Below are 15212 nucleotides of genomic sequence, written 5' to 3'. Positions count from 1 at the left end.
TGCAAGAAGGTCAACAATCTGCTCATGAACAATACGTTTGTAAGTAGCCTACTTACAGCTGCCGTCAGTCCATCACATTGCTATGATAACATTGAAACTAATGGCTGTGCCCTTGATGCCAATATTATCATGCCACCAGGTGTTGGGCCCTCTGAGCACATGTCCAGCGAGGGGTTGCGTATAGTGATACACTGGAAAACAGTCTGTTTGTCCTGATCACTTGGGAAATTGATCCGAGATGTCCATTAATTATGGATATCCGTTTCCACTCATTATTTAGCTGTCCTACGGGAATGGAATGCTTTGTATTTATGCTACCCAACATCAGAAACCTGCCTCACTGGATTACTCGGTAGATCAGTGATAGATAAGTCCTTGGGAATTGATTACCAACCAAACTGAATGGCAGTTGTGTAGAGTGATGGATTTACGCTTACATGAAAATGTGCTGTTCTGCAACGTGCATCGAAATGAATGGCCTCTAAGTCCCGCGCTCTATTTCTCTTTCATGCAGAGTGTGTATCTTCAAAGCCTTCATGCCTTAACCTTGACGTGTTGTACCCTCCGTCCAAAACAGAGAAAACAGATGCATTAATATATCAGTGATAGTCTCCTATAGAATGTCATAATAACCTAGTTAAAGTTAGTACTATGTCCATAACGTCACCAGACACACTGGAGAGAGACAGTAAGATAATATAATAATAATATATGCCATTTAGCAGACGCTTTTATCCAATGTGTGCATACATTCTACGTATGGGTGGTCCCGGGGATCGAACCCACTACCCTGGCGTTACAAGCGCCATGCTCTACCAACTGAGCTACAGAAGGACCACGATGTATTGATGTGAAGGTTTGCAAGAAACCTCGAATATCATAACGATATGGGCCAGGCTAGAAAAGCATGTAGGCACAAGGGGCTCAAACAAGGGGATTTGATGAGGATAATGGCTGTCCTAGTAAGCACCACTTTGGCTGTGCAGATGATGAGGATGGGGTCAATGTATTATATGGGGCGAGGAATGATAACACTGCTGCATTGTCATGGTGTGATTTTTGCTGATTTACAATATAAGCTCTCATGCTCGTTACATTCAATTCCGATGTTCTGTATGTGACGTTTTTAAGTGCTGATCCCAGAAACATCCTGTGGCTATTCCATATCAAAATCGTGTTCATATGAGGCATTAGTATAGCGAAAAGGCCATTTAGGTCAAAGGAAAAACAGTTTTCAGTGAGCTACGGTTCAGTGCTATACAGGAATTGTCATGCCGAGGTGTTAATTGCATTCGTAAGTAGGCTATTCCAATCAGGAAATAACTTAAGAATCCAAATGTCTTTAAGAAGATGTAAACAGATTTATTCTGACATCACACCAGACCATCACAACAATCCTATCTAGTCGATCTATCAACAGACTTTCATTGCTTACATAAACCTTTAAATAGGAACTGTAATTAGACTGCACATAATTAAAATAAATAATTCCCTATAAGACACTTGGTGTGTGTTTGTGTGTGTGTTAAGGATTTTGTGCCTGCTCCAAAATGTATTCTGTTGCTACAGGTCATGCAAAAAGTGTGATTGATTGCACACTACCAGGTGATGCTGCAACTCCATTGCGTACATACTAGCAGAAAGAAAGAGGTCAAAAAAAGAAGGTAGGAAGGCCGTGGAATCACATCTCGGTCTCAGCCAGTAGGCTCTCACCTAGACCTGACGTCAGCAGGACCATCTGGGGGCGGGAGTCTGCAAAGGGCAGAGACAACGGAAACGAGTTTAGGACTTCTACAACTAGCCTGGTTGCTAGCTCTGTTCGTGCTTTAGCCAACTCCTTTGTCCTTGTAAGGGATGACAACGAGCAAGTTGGCCAAAGCACACACAGATCTGACCACGCCTCATTCTTAAGCAAATGGGTTGGGTTAGGTTGCCCCCTCCCCCCCCCATTCTACAGATAATTTTGAGGTCATCACCTACACCGATGTTTTAGGTTTACAGACGCTTATTATACTAAATTATTTCTTTATAAACCTGCAAGAGTCCAGAACAGAGCGCCACAGTGGAACTGTCCTGTCTAGAATATGACTAAGATTGGACAGGGAAGGAGAGCATTTTGGTTGGCCAGGTCAGCCCTTACTGCTGTGGGGGATCCAAGCCGTTTTCTCCCTGGTGGGGATGACAGCGCTGCCTCGTGCCTCGCCCTCCTTGTCATCGTCCTCCTCTCCCTCGGAGAGCAGGTCGGAAATCTGCTGCTGCAGCTCGGGGCTGATGGCGTTCTCAGCCAGGACCAGCATGCGCAGACAGGTGGGGTAGTTCTCCACCATTTCGAGGAAGACCTGAAGGTACAGGGGAGGGAGATTCTGTCATGAAGCACAGACCGGCTACAGTAGGGGTTGATAAGAAAACCTGATGGGTTTGTAGGTGTAGGTAGTTCTGCTTGCCAGTGGGGATATTCCAGGTTATGAACTTACATTTAAGTGGTATGTTTTTCTTTACTTCAGCACGTAACAAGTCACTTCAATCCAGTGAAGTGGGTTGGTGGCGAGGTAAGCACTGGCTATTAACAAAGCTAGATTTACTCACAAATAAACCTTGATGAAGCCCATGTTCACCATACACCGGAGCTCCAACAACCAGTGGCATAGGCTATTAACCCGAAATTGACAATTTTAACCAAATGTAAATGCCAATGTAGCCAAAATAAACTAGCGATGACAGCATATTGCAAATCTGACAAAATGACACACTGCTCAACTCAGCCATATCGTACATCAATGTAGCATCCAGAGTTACAACTGATTGGTGGCCAGTGGCGACACGTCATGCAGGGTAGGTGCATGTTATTTTGGCATTAATACATGTCACATATCAGTTTCCAAACAATGTCGAAATTAAGCCGCATACAAACATGGTCTCTTTCTTGCTTTCTTGAGTAAGGCAGCTCCAAAAATGCAGGTGTTTCAGCCTAGCTCAGTGGTTTCTGTGGAGGTGGGGCAGCCAGCCGAAAATACGGAGCGTAGGGGTTGGTAATGAGACTACTGCACCATAAAATCTACGGGTAGAGGTAAAAAAAAAAAAATCAAGACCCTTGGGTGCTACCATTGAGTGACATTAGAAGTGGCCATCCAAGAAGGTTCAAGGTCATTGGTCACAGATAACGTAATTTCATATCTACATGAGCTTTGATTGGACAAGCTAGAAGTCGTCATGAATCAGGTCGACAATCTACTGGCAAATCCTTTTCAATCTTTGTCATATGAAGAGAAATTATGAATAGAAATTATAGATAAAACGTATCGGTGCTCATCGGCCATTGGACAAGAACATTACAAAAGTTGGAAATCAAAAATTCAACAATGAGTGGTTTGGAAGGAATCAGTGGCTAACTGCAAGCATTGTAAAGCAATCCTAGTGATTGTGGGTGGAGTGGGTGTTTTAAAAAGTCTCTGTTTAAGGGTCTCTTAAAAGGACAAACATTCAACACCATGTGACAGAAAAGGTTGAATACATTGGCCATGCTGTCAATCCAGCATAACTTCTACAGTGTTCAAAACAACTGGAAATTAAGGAAATGTGAAATCTCAGATGTTCAAGACAACTGGAAACTCGAGCTCCGACTGGGAAAATATATTTTGAACTCAGAATTCCAAGTCGGGAACTCGGGTCTCTTTCTAGAGCACCGACATAAAGATTACTGATGCCATGATTCAACCTTGTTTTTTTCAGTTCCCAGTTGTCTTGAAAGCACTAAAAATCCAAAGAATGCCAGACTTCGATGACAAAATTAGCCCATGAAGGACCGCCGTGCCACAAGTGAGCACAGCATAACAAGTTGAGTCCAAAAATGTATTATATGCTGCTGCATAATGGTGTAATATGCCAGGGAGATGAATTCTGTAGCTAAGAAAGTAATACTAAGTGTATGTTGTGTAGTAAGCTGTTACTGGCACCATGTGCCTCACCCTAATAATATGAGGCGGAAAGGGACCCTAACTTAGCCTACTGTTCTGACTTGGTGGTGCACATGTAATTTATAGCCTGTTTTAAACATTGAATATTGTAAGAGCTTTCATTGTCTGCTTATATGCCCCCTTTATTTATCCTACTGTTTTGACTTGGTGAAAAGGGAGAATACTGTAAGAATGGCCCATGTTATGAATTCTGTTGCTATACATTTCAAAAGGGCTGAACAAATAGTTACATTGACTACGTCCGTCCGAGCTCGCTCATTGTCTTAATTGAAAATGACGGATTGCCTATTATCTGCTAGTCGTCCCTTTATGCCATATCAAATCCAATTTTATTGGTCACAATTTTATTGGTCACAATTTTATTGGTCACATGGTTAGCAGATGTTACTGTGAGTGCAGCCAATGCTTGTGCCATAGCTTGTACATATCAATTGTCAGTAGAAATCATATTTGTTTAAGCAAGATAGCCATATCAGCTTTGTTTTTTTTTAAATTAAAGGCAGTAAATGAGGCAATGTACTGTTTTGCTGCCAGACAAGGCAGCAAAACAGTACAGACATGTTTCATGCAGCGGTTCTTAGGGTTTGCCAACTACTACCGGAGGTTTATCTGGGGTTTTGGTCAGGTAGTGGCTCCCATTACCTCTTTGCTGAAGGGGGGACCGGTGCGACTGCAGTGGTCAGCTGGGGAGGACAGGGCTTTTGGTCACCTGAAGTCTCTGTTTACCTCGGCTCCTGTGCTGGCTCATCCTGATCCCTCCTTAGCATTCATAGTTGAGGTGGACGCGTCCGAGGCAGGGATAGGGGCTGTGATGTCTCAGCGTTCGGGTACGCCACAAAAACTCCACCCATGTGCGTTCTTTTTGAAGAAGCTCAGCCCGGCGCAGGGTAACTATGATGTGGGGGACCGGGAGCTGTTGGCTGTTGTCGGGGCTCTGAAAGCATGGAGGCATTGGCTTGAGGGAGATAAACACCCTTTTCTCATTTGGACTGACCACCGCAATCTGGAGTACATCTGGGTGGCGAGGAGAATGAATCCTCGCCAGACAAGGTGGGCCATTTTTTTTACCCGTTTTGTGTTCACTGTATCCTACAGACCAGGTTCCCAGAACGCTGTCTCGGATGTATGACACAGAGGAGCGGTCCACGGATCCCACTCCCATACTTCCGGCTTCTTGCCTGGTGGCACCGGTGGTATGGGAGGTTGACGCGGACATCGAGCGGGTGTTACGTGCGGAGCCCACTCCCACCCAGTGTCCAGTTGGACGTGAGTCAGTTCTGTCTGATGTTCGTGATCAATTGATCCGTTGGGTTCATACGTCACCTTCCTCTGGTCATCCTGGCATCGGTCGGACAGTGAGCTGTCTTAGCGGGAAGTACTGGTGGCCCACTTTAGCGAAGGACGTGAGGGTGTATGTTTCCTCCTGCTCGGTGTGCACCCAGTGCAAGGCACCTAGACACCTGTCCAGAGGGAAATTACAACCCCTGCTCGTTCCACAACGGCCGTGGTCACACCGATCTGTGGATTTCGTGACGGATCTCCCTCCGTCACAAGGAAACACCACGATTCTGGTTGTTGTGGATCGGTCCTGCCGTCTCATTCCTTTGCCCGGTCTCCCTACGGCCCTACAGACTGCAGAAGCCCTGTTTACACACGTCTTCCGGCACTACGGGGTGCCTGAGGATACAGTTCTGATCGGGGTTCCCAGTTCACATCAGGGGTCTGGAGGGCATTCATGGAACATCTGGGGGTCTCACCCCGAAAGTAATGGGCAGGTGGAGAGAGTTAACCAGGATGTGGGTAGGTTTCTGTTGTCTTGAGTGTACACACCTGGTTCACCTGGATCAATGCATTAGGCGATACCCACACAACATGTTAAGGCAATACGTATGCGCAAAATATGAAATCGTCTCAATGCAACAAATTGTGCTTCGAACACACTGACAGTGTCATTGCACAAAATAGTATGCAGCTGGACCACACTGAAAACACTGCAACTGTCTCTGCAACGCTGCAAGGCAAACAGAGTGTTTCATTGGAAATTAATGCAATTCTGGTGTACCAAAATATCATAACGCTGTCGGTGTGTTCGAAGTGTTAAGCTACTTCAAGCTAGGTAAAGCAGTGTGCTGACCCTATCCATTAATGGTGACTGGAGTCAGGAACGGCTGTGGCGTAAACCATTTGAATGTCTGGAAAGGAAGGCATGAATACCCTGGTGCCTTTCCGGAGATTTTGAGCATAAAAACCACCAGAATCATTGAAAAAAATCATGAGATAACAAAAAAAAAAGATCATATTTTTGTATTTTTCCATTTGGCTTTTCATTGGGTGGTAGGTAGCCTAGTGCTTAGAGCGTTAGAGAGAAAGGTTGCAAGATCGAATCCCCGAGCTGTGATAAGATATCTGTCGTTCTGCCCCTGAACAAGGCAGTTCCTAGGCCCTCATTGAAAATAAGAATTTGTTCTTAACTGACTTGCCTAGTTAAATAAAGGAGAAACAAAACTGCTTTTTTTGATTAGATGATCACAGAGTAAGCACTGCCTGCCCGCCCTCACTACCCCGCCTGCCCGCCCTCACTACCCCGCCTGCCCGCCCTCACTACCCCGCCTGCCCGCCCTCACTACCCCGCCTGCCCGCCCTCACTACCCCGCCTGCCCGCCCTCACTACCCCGCCTGCCCGCCCTCACTACCCCGCCTGCCCGCCCTCACTACCCCGCCTGCCCGCCCTCACTACCCCGCCTGCCCGCCCTCACTACCCTGCCTGCCCGTCACTGCTTCAATGTCAATACGTATATGTATTTATTTGTTCGGATACACAGAATCTGTCTAAAAAGCTGTGTACAAATGTTTTTTTCTGAGTGTGGATTTACATGTAAAGCCAGTCTCATTCTAAATCAGCTAGCTTTAAACTGGAGAGGGACTAGGTAGAAAACCAATTAAATGTTGTGAAATGGATAACGTACATATGCCTTGAGCACTTTTCAATAGGCCACAGCTGGTGAAGTGCTTTGTGGGAGAAGAGCATCTTCCCACAGCTGGGACTAAGCACACCTTCACTGCAAATGAGATTCAGGGTCATGGGTCAATAACAGTGAGAATGTGAGAGGGAGACATGGGGCAAATCTTGATTGCATACTCCTCACGTCCCCTCTCCTCCTCCTTCTCAAAACCCATTGGAGGTGCAGGTTGGAGGGGAGGGACCTCTGGCTTTCTCATCCAATGAGCTTCATCTCCGTAGAAAGTGGACTGACTTCAAAATTAGACCAACATAAGAAGAGGTCTCTGCTATGACGACTGTTCAATTGGGTGATTTAATATGCAGCGGCCTCAATTAGTGGATGTAACTCACAGTTAAATCTACAAAATAAGTGGGATGGCAAAATGTAAATGTTCACATTAAAGGTAATTTTTTAAAGGGATTATAAGAGGGTAGGTAAAAAGCTAACTGCTTAACATTTCTGAAAATAAATGAAAGTCCATCAAAAATGATATCTTTTAACTGATGATTGGCATGAGTATTGCTGGAAATTGGCGCCACATTTAAGGGTCATTGAACATTAATTAGGTAATGAGGAACGTAAACATTTATACCTATAACATTTATAGTGTGGGAAAAAAAGAAGAGTATACCTCCCCGAATAGAATGAGTTTTAACTCATAATGGAACTACATCAGATGTCTTCTCACTGTCTTTGTAAAATGTTTTTCACACTCTGTGGTGCTGATGACGTTGCTCTGGTGGTGGTGGTGATGTTGATGATGTTACAGACCTGTGCTGACTGATTTGAGAGTCCTGTTCCCTCCAGATCCAACACCTCCAGAGTTCTGCTGGACGCCACAGCCACTGCTAGCATACCTGCAATCTGGTCCCCTGGAACCCCAACACAACCAAAACATGAGTGAGTTCAGAAGGTGAGTCTGTCAATTGAGCATTGCAGAAAGCTGATTGATGCGTTTGTTGTCATTGACCCCGAACGACAGATTTGGACCGGACACAGAATAGTAATTGCATAATCAATTAATTTATTCCTAAAGGATTAAGCTGATAAAGTATACACTATGTTTCGGCTTTCACCTTCACCAGGCATATGCACGTCATTTCAACACGATACCTAATGTAGCAACCATAACTCAACACCTAGCGACCTCATGAAGGAGTTTGGATATTTTGGCGTAATGGCTAAGGTGTTGGGTTGACAGTAGCTAGAGCCGGGTTCGAGTCCCGTATTCCGTACATTGGTGTCAGAAGTGGGATAGTTTCGATTAGTTTATTAGGATACCCATGCACATGCATCAGCTAATCTTCCTGGGGTCCACATAAAACACAAAAATACATGATAAAGTACAGAAATAGACAAGAACAACATAAGATATTACATTTCATTCAAAATAAAAACATTGGCTCAAACGCATTAAGGAGGAAAGAAATTACACAAATGAACTTTTAACAAGGCTCACCTTTTAAATTTAAATGTATTCCAGGTGACTACATCATGAAGCTGGTTGAGAGAATGCCAAGAGTGTGCAAAGCGGTCATCAAGGCAAAGGATTACTACATGATTCCATATGTGTTATTTAATAGTTTGTTTTCAGTATTATTCTACAATGTAGAAAATAGTCAAAATAAAGAAAAGCCCTTGAATGAGTAGGTGTGTCCAAACTTTTGACTGGTACTGTAAATATTAGGACGAGCAATGTCGGAGTGGCATTGACTAATATACAGATATACATATACACATATATATACACATATACATACATATACATACATATACACATATACATACATATACACATATACATACATATACACATATACATACATATACACATATACATACATATACACATATACATACACACACACAGTTATATACAGTACAGTTAAATTAGATATTTTAAGCTAAACTTGCTTTTTGCCTGAGTACACTCTGGTGGCAGACCATTCCAGGATGACATGGCTCTATACATAACTGCGTGACACATTAAATATGTTTTTGGTTTGGGTACCGTAAAATAACCCCATAGTGGCATGTCTGGTGGGGTATGTAAATCTGTTTGAAGTGTATGCAAATAGATTATACAAGTGGTTAGGCATTTTCAACACAAAATGTTTCTTAAAACTTCTTAGGGCTGAGATCCCGCTAACGGGATTGATATGACAACAGCCAGTGAAAGTGCAGGGCACCAAATTCAAAACAACAGAAATCTCAATTAAAATTCCTCAGATATACAAGTATTTCACACCATTTTAAAGATACACTTCTTGTTAATCCCACCACAGTGTCCGATTTCAAATAGGCTTTACGGCGAAAGCACCACAAACGATTATGTTAGGTCAGAGCCAAGTCACAGAAAAACACATGCATTTTTCTAGCCAAAGAGAGGAGTCACAAAAAGCACAAATAAAGATAAAATGAATCACTAACCTTTGACGATCTTCATCATAAGACACTCATAGGACTTCCATGTTACACAATACATGTATGTTTTGTTCAATAAAGTTCATATTTATATCAAAACATCTCAGTATATGTTCAGTAGTTCCAAAAACATCTGGTGATTTTGCAGAGAGCCACATCAATTTACAGAAATACTCATTATAAATGTTGATGAAAATACAAGTGTGATACGTGGAACTTTAGATACACTTCTCCTAAATACAACTGCTGTGTCAGATTTCAAAAAAGCAAACCATGAGACCAAACAAACCAAAAAGATATCCGCTATATTGTGCAGTCAACAGAAGTCAGAAATAACATTAGAAATATTCACTTACCTTTGATGATCATCAGAATGCACTCCTAGGAATCCCAGTTCCACAATAAATGTTTGTTTTGTTCGATAATGTCCATTTATGTCCAAATAGCTACTTTTGTTAGCACATTTTGTAAACAAAAACAAACTCACGAAGCGCGTTCACTAGGAGCAGACGAAATGTCAAAGAGTTCCGTTACAGTCCGTAGAAACATGTCAAACGATGTATAGAATCAATCTTTAGGATGTTTAAAACATAAATCTTCAATAATGTTCCAACAGGAGAATTCCTTTGTCTGTAGAATTGCGATGGAACAGAGCTCGCTCTCACGTGAACAAGCGTCACGAGCTCAAGGCATTCTGCCAGACCTGACTCATTCCCCTCTCATTCAGCCCCACTTCACAGTTGAAAAATCAAACCAGGTTCTAAAGACTGTTGACATCTAGTGGAAGCTTTAGGAAGTGCAACATCACCAATATCCCACTGTATCTTCAATAGGGAATGAGTTGAAAAATGACAAAACTCAGATTTCCCACTTCCTGGTTGGATTTTTTCTCGGGTTTTTGCCTGCCATATGAGTTCTGTTATACTCACAGACATTCAAACTGTTTATGAAACTTCAGATTGTTTTAAATCCAAACAATAAGCATATATTAGCAACTGGGACTGAGTAGCAGGCAGTTTACTCTGGGCACCTTATTCATCCAAGCGACTCAATACTGCCCCCAGCCATAAGAAGTTAAAAATAGTACATTTCTCCTAAACCAAGAAAGACTATCATGCATGTTGTTGATGTTAGTTGTGTGTGTGTGTGTGTGTGTGTGTGTGTGTGTGTGTGTGTGTGTGTGTGTGTGTGTGTGTGTGTGTGTGTAGTTAAGGGCAAGGCGTGCTGCTTTGTTTTGAGCCTGCTGAAGCTTTGCTAGGTCTTTCTTTGCTGCACATGACCATATTACCAGCAGAAGCGGTGCGCGGGTAAAATCACTGGGTAAAAAAGCTATTTTACAACCTTTGTTTTAATAATTGTGTTGTTTGCTCTATAACCTATTCGTTCATACATCACCGTGATGTACAATAAGGCAGTGACAATAAAAAGAGAACAGTGACAAAACCGGAGAGAAACATCTGTCCGGTGAAGTCCACAAAATAGAAAATATTTAATGTAACAAACAGTTATATCACCTGCAGCATTGTCAAGCATGTTAATGTTTGACAGTTTACTAATCAACCCCTGATTTAGAACCACAGAGTTACCGCAAGTCAGCACAAAGACAACAGGAGATCTGCCTCCGCTATTCCAGCACCATTTAAACATCAAATCAACAAGGTTATAAATGTTTAGTTTAATACACTGAAAACAAACGTAAAGATACCAAAAAAACAGGGGCGCAACTTTGGTTTTAGAAGTGGATGGGAACTTTTTTTTTCTCTTTTATTCTAGTTGGATAAGCACTCCAAACAGCCGAACCGACCGTTCAGAGTCCTTCACATGGTCCTATAGCACACCATTGCCTCATTTTGTATTACATTTCAATTATAAAACTGGGAGGGACAAAAATGTCATTTCATAATTTTGGGGGGGGACATGTCGTCGTCGCCCCCCTCCCCTCCCATCCTAGTGAAAGTTGCGCCCATGCCAAATACTATTTTGTCCAATAAATGTTGCTAAATATCATGTGGCTGTCCATGCTAATGATTTCCGTCTGTGTGTGCATGCGCAAGTATAACAAAAAACGTTGACACCTACTTGTAGTCTAGTTGAACGCTCTCTTTCATGTTGGCAAAAAGGTCTATGGCTCTGTCATACAGTACACTTTCAGTTTGTGTTCTCCAAGGCTGCCGAGCTACAGTGCGTGCTAGCCAAACTTCCTCGCATGGGCAACAAAGTCCAAATCCCCATTTCCAATCATGGCTAAGGAAAGGGACGATTTAGCGAGCTAGCTACTGCAAGACATCAACACATACAGAACCTCTCCCCATCGTCATCAATATGACTTGACCATGATACTGACCATCCTATGTTACTCCTAGTTACGCTTCTTCAAAGTGTTCAATGGTCACATCCTTTGTGCACAATTCCAGTTGATGTTTAGCTCTAAGAGAATGTTTTGCACCAAATACATTATGCTTTTGGTTTTAGATGCATTTAAGATCAGTTCATTGTTTATTACAATATATCAAATGGTGCCCGTGAGGCGGTTCCCGTGAGGGACTCGGTATAGAAAATAGTAGGGACACGCTCTCCCGAAGAAAGGGGGTAGTGTAACCACCTTAACCCAACACCTAGCGACATCGTAGAGGGATTCGGATCTCATGGCTTAACAGCTAAGGTGTTGGGTTGGCAGTAGCCAAACTCAGATTTGAGTCCTGGTTGGGGCTACCCCCCAGTAATTAAGAATGTCATTGACAACCCATATTTCAGATGGATGAAATCTGAACATTTTACCCTGTATACTTGCTCCAAAATGACCATAGACGTATAATTCTGTATCAAGTGTGCCCTCTAAAATTCAATCTAAACTTAAATGGGGACAACATGACTGTGTTCACACAGGCAGCCCAATTCTGATATTTTTTCCACTAATTGGTCTTTTGACCAACCAAATCAGAATTGGGCTGCCTTTGTAAACACAGTCCATGTTCCTAATATGACCTCCTTTCCTATTTCTCTATAGTGCAAGCAGCCAGGGGGTTGTCATGGAGACGCACCTGAATAAATCAAATAAAATGGTAATGCAGGAGGCAACTGGCCCATAAAATGGACATCTTTGGTATCTCAGGAGTGTTTCACCTCTGAAAAAGTCCCATAACACATAATGACACAAAAGTTATTTTTTTCCAATGCTTGAAGTTCATATTGATTATACAAAGTTAACTGAGATGCAAATCTTTTTACGTCAATAAGAATCTGATTCCTTTTAAGCTGATTCCATAGTAAGAAACTCACCGATATAAAGTACAGTAATTGGTTTTATGTCCTGGAGATTGGTTCTTACCCAGGGGGTTGTAGTCCAAGTTGAGGACTCGGAGCTGGGAGCTGTGGGCCACAGCGATGGCCAGGCGGGCCCATCCCTTGGTTGTGATGCTGGGGTTCGCACTAAGAGTCAGCTCTCTAAGCCCTGTGGGACAGGCTGTCCATCACCATCAAATGACCATCAACTGAGTATAGGCAGAGCCGCATATAACCATATATTATATGTATTATACTCCATTATCGTGTAACTTGAGTCTAATTGTTAACACTACAGCGTTTAACACAATGCCTTCATAAAACCCTTTATAAGGCCTATATAGATGCTTCAGAAATCACTCATAAGCAAATGTCATGCTACATAAAGGAAGGCAAAAGATCATTGTGACAGATCTATGTCATGTCCAATAACATCTTTATGAATGTTCTATAAAACCTTTGAGTTGTACATTTGTCTGGACTGTATTTTCTATAATCAAAAAATGTGTTAACTCACACGCGCACTTAGAGAGGACTTCTACACTAACCTATTGTTTCCAACCACTGTCCCCCAGCAGGCCAGGTTCAGAGTCTGACAGCCCAGTAACAGTGAGATCAGTGTGGAGTGGCTGTACCTGACTTGGCCCCATCCGGAGGCAGCATGGCACAGATAAGCCGCAGTGCCTCATCCCCCAGCATACAGTCCCCCAGGTCCAGAGACACCAGTGAAGGGTGAGTGGACAATGCAGTGTTGAGGGTGACCAATCCTGCATCTAGGAGGGGGCTTCCATGGAGACTGTGGCATAGGAGAGTTGGGAGGAGAGAGAAATGCAGAATATCAATCAATACAACAGTTCCAATGAAGACCAGCCAATTAATTCGCCTTTCAATCTGGATAAAGCATCAAATTGACATCAACTTGAGTTCATGCATAATCATGGTAATTGGAGTCAGGTCCCCCATTTAGAGGCACCCATACTGATTACAATTAGTTAATAGACTACAGCAGCCATATCAACCTCTAACATCATCCAATCAATCAGTCAGACAGACACACCTTATTCATTGTGATCTACTAGGCTACTTACAAAAGGGTCTGGATCGATCTGTTTGTCTTGAGTGCATCTGCGAGATGCTTGGTTCGGTTGATGGTGGAGACCACACCAAGGTTCATGTTGAGTTGCGCCAGTGAGTGGGACTCCGCCACACCACGACACACCCGTCCAAAGTCTCGGTCCGAAAGCTGACATCCCCTAATTGACAGAAGCCTCACACTGTTCTCTTTCAGGCTGTCACAAATATCCTTGATCTCAGCTCCCGACAGTGTCTCTCCCGTTATTTGAATAGAACCTGGTAGCATTTTTGGTAAATGTGTCTACTAGGCTACATGTCATCCGAGGTTTGTGCCCAGCTAAGAAATACGTGCATTTTAAGCATAGGCATACAACTATCCGACGTTGGTGGGCTGTTAAATGACATCTCAAAGTCAATATGCTACTGTTTAGGATATACGATATTTACCACAAATCTGCAAGCCTCTCAAGTGTTGCAGCTGGTTTAATTGAGCATTTCTTATTAGGCTATGGATAGGGGAAAAGCACGCAAGGTGGGTTTTCTGAAGTTAAATCGATCATAAACCCCATGCGCTGTTTCAAACCCTGACATCATAACCTACTGCTACAATGTAGCTAAATACTTAGCGATTCTTCTTCTGTACCCCGCAGGCCATGGATTGATACATTCGTCCGTACATACTATACACGTTAAAAGAAAATATCATGTGCCGTTTTCCAAGTCCTCATGCATAACAAACGGTTTGCGTTCCTGTCATGTTTAGAGCTTCGGTTTATAGCGCTGACGCGAAGGCGATCGTTTGTTTGCCACGGTTGTAATTATCGGTTATGCACACACTTCTCGGTGTCATCAGAAACGGCATTGCAATAGTGACTGTCACATGTTGTACTCAATTAGCTTACTATACTAATGCAGTCTTCCTCATTCAGGGCGCGTGCGCGCACCCTCCTCCCCGAAGCGTCTGTGTGGCTGTAGTGACCTCGGGAAATATTGCAGGGCTGAGCAAATGTTTCTCCAGGAGGAAAAATGCAAGTCGAGGGCAAAGATGGCCGTGTTCTCAATATCGTATGGCTATTGCTATTGATCACGTGCTGTGCTGGTCTGCCCTGCCCAAATACATCACCTGGCTGTCTGTACCACACCCATAGCCCTTGGTATTTACATTGGATTTCCTCAAATTAGTGCATAATGTAACATGATCACCAAATAGATAGGCATGTACTAAAACTTGCCGATTAAAAAGTTTTGAAATATTACCAGAATTATTACACTACATTGTGTTTTTACTTTAGCAGTAAAAGTACCTCAATAGGCCTATAATAAACTAATGGGAACCGTAACATTGTACTATTCTCTGGGTCAAAGACAAGATGGCCCCTTAAATAATACACTGATTAAAAAAAATAAAGAGAACACTAAAATAACACATCCTAGATCTGAATGAATGAAATATTCT

General features: G+C 42.8%; 1 protein-coding gene across 2 annotated transcripts; it reads right to left on the bottom strand.

Moving 5' to 3' along the window:
• Positions 1-1341: 1341 nt before the first annotated feature.
• On the bottom strand, positions 1342-14896 carry LOC124038179 (leucine-rich repeat-containing protein 73-like). 2 transcript variants are annotated; one of them, XM_046353718.1, is made up of 6 exons: positions 13771-14896; positions 13318-13478; positions 12729-12863; positions 7748-7848; positions 2141-2339; positions 1342-1752 (listed from the first exon to the last, which is right to left on the bottom strand). In XM_046353718.1, the coding sequence occupies exons 1-6, from the start codon at positions 14040-14042 to the stop codon at positions 1682-1684; spliced, it is 939 nt and encodes a 312-aa protein (XP_046209674.1). In that variant the 5' UTR covers positions 14043-14896; the 3' UTR covers positions 1342-1681. The 2 variants fall into 2 exon arrangements, with proteins under 2 accessions (XP_046209674.1, XP_046209675.1); XM_046353719.1 differs by having other exon boundaries at positions 12729-12851; positions 13771-14894.
• Positions 14897-15212: the final 316 nt, after the last annotated feature.

This window comes from Oncorhynchus gorbuscha, linkage group LG06 (genome assembly GCF_021184085.1).
Source record: "Oncorhynchus gorbuscha isolate QuinsamMale2020 ecotype Even-year linkage group LG06, OgorEven_v1.0, whole genome shotgun sequence".
In the NCBI taxonomy this organism is placed as follows: Eukaryota; Metazoa; Chordata; class Actinopteri; order Salmoniformes; family Salmonidae; genus Oncorhynchus; species Oncorhynchus gorbuscha.
Note: the sequence above shows the minus strand (reverse complement) of the source record. Positions and strands in the feature narration are given on the sequence as shown.

What these genes read in the sequence shown, in the direction of transcription:
- LOC124038179 (XM_046353718.1), bottom strand. Translation starts at nt 14,042, where the DNA reads ATGCTACCAGGTTCTATTCAAATAACGGGAGAGACACTGTCGGGAGCT. An exon ending in TCCGGATGGGGCCAAGTCAG is followed by an intron (nt 12,864 to 13,317) that starts GTACAGCCACTC and finishes GGTGATGGACAG; the next exon opens with CCTGTCCCACAGGGCTTAGA. An exon ending in TCTCAAATCAGTCAGCACAG is followed by an intron (nt 2,340 to 7,747) that starts GTCTGTAACATC and finishes CTGTACCTTCAG; the next exon opens with GTCTTCCTCGAAATGGTGGA.